Source organism: Selaginella moellendorffii, unplaced genomic scaffold, assembly GCF_000143415.4.
Source record: "Selaginella moellendorffii unplaced genomic scaffold, v1.0 SELMOscaffold_45, whole genome shotgun sequence".
Classification (NCBI taxonomy): Eukaryota; Viridiplantae; Streptophyta; class Lycopodiopsida; order Selaginellales; family Selaginellaceae; genus Selaginella; species Selaginella moellendorffii.
The window spans coordinates 394,914-401,086 of record NW_003314306.1 but is presented as its reverse complement, the minus strand read 5'-3'; the positions used below and the strand labels follow the sequence as shown (position 1 = coordinate 401,086).

Here is a 6,173-nt window from a genome sequence, read left to right as displayed (position 1 = left end):
GAACCCAAACTTTTAGCCAAAATTACTCAACCTTTCAAATAAGATAATACTTTATATTAAAATTGATTAAAGACTTTGCTAAAGAAACACTCAACTTCCCACATATGCTTGAAATCTAGATTAATATGAGGATAAAAAATATTTAATTCAACACTAAATTAAGAATGAGAATCATAAAAGTCACAAATGACCAATATGCAATAAAAAGGAAACATTACAGATGAGGAACGAATAAGTGGCTCAGGCTGAGAAATAAGAAAAAGTTAAGAAAGAATAGAAGGTAAAGAAAAAGGATTAAATGGCAAATTGAAAGATTGATATGTGAAATCTTAAATTCATCTCCAAAGCTACCTCCATAATAATCAAGTTCCTCATCACAATCCAAAATCCATTCAAGCTTGTAAACATCGTCTTTACATAAAACTCAATTTTTGAATATTCTTCAAAAATCAAACTACATCATCTATAGCTTGTTAATTGATGTCACGATCACACTTCACATCAATGAGAGATGGTAGAACATTAAGAATAGGACAAGCCATATAATCACATCCCACGAAAGTTGGAAATGATAACACATCAAAGATGCGTGCAACATTAACATAATCACACCTTATAGCACCAAAAGCTCAATTTAACGAAGTAACATCAACAGCCTCAAGTGATATACTCTTTCATTGATGATAGGGTAATATGGTAGAAGAAAAAAATGCAATAAAGATCAAAAGAAAAAACAAGTCTAAGCACAGTGATAACTAGAATTCTAAATCTTGCAAAAATCTAATATAGATCTAAATCTAAAAAAGAATGAAGAAATAATAACAAAAAGCATAATCTCAAACACTAAAGCAAAGCATTACTAATAAATTTTGCTCTTTAGGTACAAATTGCGATGCCCTCACTTCCACCAATATGAGTGCTTGGAATATATTAATTTCTTCCATAAAAAAATAGATAGACTAGATTTAATCCCAAATAGATGGTTCATATACTATAGTACTATTAGTGATGTTATTTGTGATATTTGGAAAGTGTTAAATTAGTTGCAGGAAGTTGGTATAAAGCTAAAGTGGTTAAAATGCGTGTTTAGGTCCAAAAACATAACTTATCTTAGATACTATATTTTTCATGATCCTAACAAACTTGTGTTTATTTCAAATTCCCTAGTGTGTGAATGATGTGCACACTTTTTGAGTAATATGCAATATTTCAATCATTCTTTGATCATCTTTCTGATCGCACTACACCATTGCAAATGTTGCTGAAATTGTTAATGTCATTTTTTATTTAGTTTGAAGACCGCAAACAAACATTTATGGATTTTAAAGAGTTATTAACAACTCCTCTTCATTACACTCAACCTTTCATTTTGCATGTAGATGCTTGGATATCAATCTTGGGGGTGTCTTAATGCAATAGAGTACAAGTGCTTAATCAACATCATCCCATTATATATATTAGTTATACATTACAATTAGCAGAGGTGAATTACTCCGCAATAAAGGAGTGTTTAATAGTAATTTAGGGTTTCAAAAAGCTGCATATTTACATGGTTGCTTGAAGGTAATAATGCTATGGTTATTTCATTATTAAAATGGAAGAATTTGGTTGGTAGTGTTGTTTGATAGACTCTAAAGCTTCAGATATATGATTTTGAGGTTGTTCATCATTCAAGGAGTTGTATAGCTAATGATAATACCCTTTGTCAAGTTCCTCTCCCTTTTTCACTCTCTTATTTTGTTCCTAATGAGTTTGTTGTTCCAATATTTATGAATTTTTTAGATGAAGATTCCATGCTATTGGTGATTGTTATACTTGATGTTTAATATTTACAAGGTGTGGAGTAAGATTTAACTTCTCTTGATGAGGTTTGTAAGGCTCAAAAGATTGAGGTGTGGATTTGAAATTTTTGTAAAGGGTTTGAGAATTCTACATCATTTACTAATGATTTACTGTTTTGGCATTTACATTCTTAATATAGCCTTGAGGACGACCTTCTTTATGTTATTAGAGTTGATCAAAAGGATCAAAGGGATCAAGAACAACTAGCACCATCTATAAATCCACTAATGCCTTCTCCTAATGTTCCTCTAAATCCTAAATTATCTAAAGAACCTTGACTATCTTGCACCCTTCTAAGATGAGGGGATGATGTGTGGTCCAAATGTATGGCTATGATGCCATATACTAATATTAGTATAGTAGAATTTCAATTTAGACCATTCCCTCCTATAAATAAGCTAATTGATATGCACTTTACTATATTCCCTTTTCTTATTCTAGGCACTCACACTATGTTTTTATTAATATGTCACTTCAAATAATTATATTTAAAATAAACTTTATAAGCTTGTAAATATGCATGTCTATGTAGAAAATTACTATACCTAAGAAACACAAATATATAAAGTGTAATTCCCAATTGATATGCCAGTTTGTGGGTTTGATGAAATAATTATATACATTATCAATATCCCTTATAAACTATTATAAAAAACCCATGGTGCTATTTACTTCTTATTCTCATACTACCTTCAGCCTAGGAATGCTCTCCACCCTCTAAGAGAGGTTGCTATGGTCATCTCCTCTTTAGAACATCTAGGTCTATATCTCCCAGCTTTGCCTCTTTTTCCATGGTGTTTGGTGACCTTCACTTCCATTTGATTCCTCCCTCGTATACCCCACCATAGCAAGGGATCTAACGTTCAAGCATCAAGTGTCTCTCTCTTATCATGGTCCTGCAGTATCATCTCTTTGAATCGAATTGCTACCAACATAAGGCTCTATCTATTTGCCATAATTGTTGATGTTTGTGGGTTTGAGTACAATGTCCATAATCATGGTTGGCCTCTTGTGTGCATCAAGTGTGACCAGCATTCATAAATCATTTGCTACATGTCTTGTATTTATGCAAATTTGCTGCTTCAAGACAATCTACATCCTATCTTAAGTTTGATATATTAGTTTTTACTGCTTTTTGCTATGTATGATGTATGTTTAGTGAGAAGTATATTTAAATTGGGTGGGCAACTATAGCAAGAAATAAACATGTTGGAGAGAATAGTTGAATGAATGGATTGTGATTGTGAGTGATCTAGAATGATGGATATGGCAAATGGAGTGGAATGATATAGTGAAAACCTAGGACCCTTGAAAATGAAGTGAAAAGTGCATGAGCTTCCAGATGAGAAGAGTCATACCACAAATCCAAGCTCATGCTTTACTGAAAAAGGTAAGAAAAGTGGTGCAAGCAAAGAAAAGAAAGAAAAAGAAAAGAAAATCTTCTCAAGGATTTTCTTCAACTTGCAAATGTAGACAAGTCAAAAGTGTTTTAGCTAGAGGTATCTGGCTTTTTCCCAGCCTTGTTGACCCAGGTCAACAAGCTCTTAAAAGAAATGGTATATTATAGTATCATAGATGACCTTTACCTCTATGATAAAGAAGAATTGTGGGCTGGATGTGGTGGCAACTTATGATAGCTTAATGGATTGTTATTGCAAATCTCCTTAACATGGATGAGGCTAAGAGGCTTCTAGAAGATATTTTCGAAGTGGGTGTGCTTTGATAGTGATAATCCCCATAAGTGGATTCATTTGAGCAAATAGGTTAGCTGATGCATATCAGGTTATGGAGAATTTGTCATGGAGGATATATATTGAGTCAGGGAAGTAACAATGAGAAAGAAAAAAATTTGAGGAAGAAATAATGTGGAAGAATAAAAAATGGTGAGGGATTGAAAGCACTTAACTAAGATTAACACATTAGGAAAAAAAGATAAAAGGAAAAACATTGCAAGAAGAAGTGGCTCAAACTGAGATAAAATAAATGGTTGAGAAAGATAGATGAAAATGCAGAGAAATAAAATTAGATAGCAAATTTAAGGAGTGATAACTATCACATAAAGCTTTGCAGAGGCTTTCCTTATTCGCCTTCTAGATTATTCTTCTTTGATTCCCTTATTCTTCCCATTCAATCTAAATTTATTCATGCTTTTTGCTAGATATAATTACATTCCCTTGCCATGCTGTTGATAAAGCATGTTGCTAGAGGCTCATATCAAGCTTTTGACATGATATGGGGTATGATTTACTTCTATCCTCACTATTTCAAACATTTTGCAATTGTAAATGTGGTTGCAATTAATTCATTAGTTTTCCTTAGTTTCCTGATGCTTATATGGCTTAGTGATTTACGTTATATAGGTGTGTGGTCGTGGTTTCATGGTCTCTACCGACAAATAGTTGCTAGGTTAGTGTTTAAAGTAGTGGTTTAAATACTCTTCTACCATCCCAAGCAACTATTTTCAGTAAAATCGATCTCTAAACTTACACTGGATTCATTCCACCATCTCCTTCCTTTCCTGAGGAGCTTCCTCAAATCACTACACCTGGCATCCACAATCACCTTATAAACCTGGGACACCACCAAGCTGCTCTCCTTGACCTCCCTTCGATCCGATAAAAGATGATCAAACACAAGCTCGGCTTCCACAATCCTGCCGATGCTACACAGCCCCATGATCACCGTCTTGCTCGTCGCAGCGTCAGGAGCTAGATCGAAGTCCCGGATAGTGAGGAAGAGCTTGTACGCGTCGAGAGCTCGCCCCGCCTTGCAAAGCCCATGCACGGCGATCTGGAAAGAGTTGACAGTCGGCCGCCTTCCCAGCTTCACCATCTCGTCCAGCAGCTCCATCGCCTTTTTTATCTCAAGGGACCTCAGATTGCCGTAGCTCGGCCCAAAGCAGCAGTACTCGGATAGCACCATGTTGAAAGTCTCCACGCTGGGAACGATGTTCTTGAAGTCGTGCACGACTTGGTTGATCAGCCACTGCGCTAGATCCACGCTGCCAGTTCTACACAAGCATCCCACCAGTTCCTGGAGCGTTTTCTCATCCGGCCTGCGATCGCACGACTCAGTCATTCCCTCGTAGGCCCTCACTGCCTCGGCTGCTCGATCCATTTTTGCCAGCTTCGTCACAAACGCCGAGTAAGTTTCCCGGTCAAGGACGTTCCCACATTGCTGGAGAAGCTCCTGGAAAACTTCCCATGATTCGTTCACCCGTGCCGGGCTGGCAAATGCCAGGATGAGAGCCGAATAGCCGCTGGGAGATGGCTTAAATCCTTTCGAGACCATCTCCTTGGTGAGAGCCCGTGCCTCGCTAAACATCCTCGAGTTGACAAAGCCATGGATCATCTCCTGGTAAAGAGTTCCCGTCAGCTCGTAGCCAACGCCTTCCATCTCTCGGAAGAGCTTGTAGGCGGAAACTCCATCCCAGTTCTTGAGGCAGCACCGCAAAAGAACCGAGTAAGCGTCAGAGCTCGGCCTCCAACCGCGCTCGAGCATCGAGCTAAAAGCCTTGCATCCTTCCTCCTGCCTGTAAACTCCGCTATAAGCATCCACCAAAGCCTCGTAAATCGCAGCGTCCGGCTCGATACCACGCTCCACCATGTCCCGGAAACAAGTTTCCACTTGCTGGATCCAATGCCCAGCACCAAAAGCCTCGATCACGATCCTGTAGCTCAAAACGTCCGGAGAAACCATCGCCACGCTCGTCATGTACCGCAGGATATCGGCAGCTCCTCTCAATCGCTCTCGCTTGCAAGCTCCCTCCAAGACCACGTTAAACATGCTGGAGCTCAGTGGCTTCCCAAAGATGGTCCTGTTCTTGAGCTTCTTAAACGCCTGGAACCACGATCCAGTCTCGCAAATCCCCGCGAGCGCGAGGCAAAATCCATACTCGTCGTGCCCAATCCCCGCTTTGACCATCTCGACGTAGTGCCGGATGACGAGCGAGCCTCCCCTGGATCGAAGCAGCGCCTCCAGGAAACACTGGTAGCTCCACAGCGTGTGAACACACTGCTTCTCTCGTCTAGCCCAGAAGAACACGCAGCAGGCCAGGCGGACGTCCCACACATTCTTGAGTACCTGGCCGGCGATTTGCGGGTCGATCGCCCCCTGGTACGCCGCGGCAATCTCCTTCCAGCGCTTCCCCTGGAGAAGCCCTTGCCTGAGGACACCGAGGAGATCCGACGCTGGCGGCGACAATGCGGCAACGCCGCCGCTCCTCCTGCTCTGTGGGAAAGCTTCCAGCGCGACACAACCGAGATCTCGGCTCCATCGTCTCCATCCTCGCATCAAACCCCGGAAGAACCCTAAATTCAATATTTGATACC

The 6,173-nt window shown here is 39.6% G+C and overlaps 1 protein-coding gene across 1 annotated transcript in view; it reads right to left on the bottom strand.

The window, feature by feature from the left end:
* LOC9656305 (pentatricopeptide repeat-containing protein At5g64320, mitochondrial) overlaps positions 1 to 6,135 on the bottom strand; it is an 8,549-nt gene extending 2,414 nt beyond the window's left edge. The window contains exon 1 of the mRNA XM_024685504.1: positions 4,388 to 6,135. Coding sequence (XP_024541272.1) covers positions 4,388 to 6,135 — 1,748 coding nt within the window. The remainder of the gene's footprint in view (positions 1 to 4,387) is intronic.
* Positions 6,136 to 6,173: the final 38 nt, after the last annotated feature.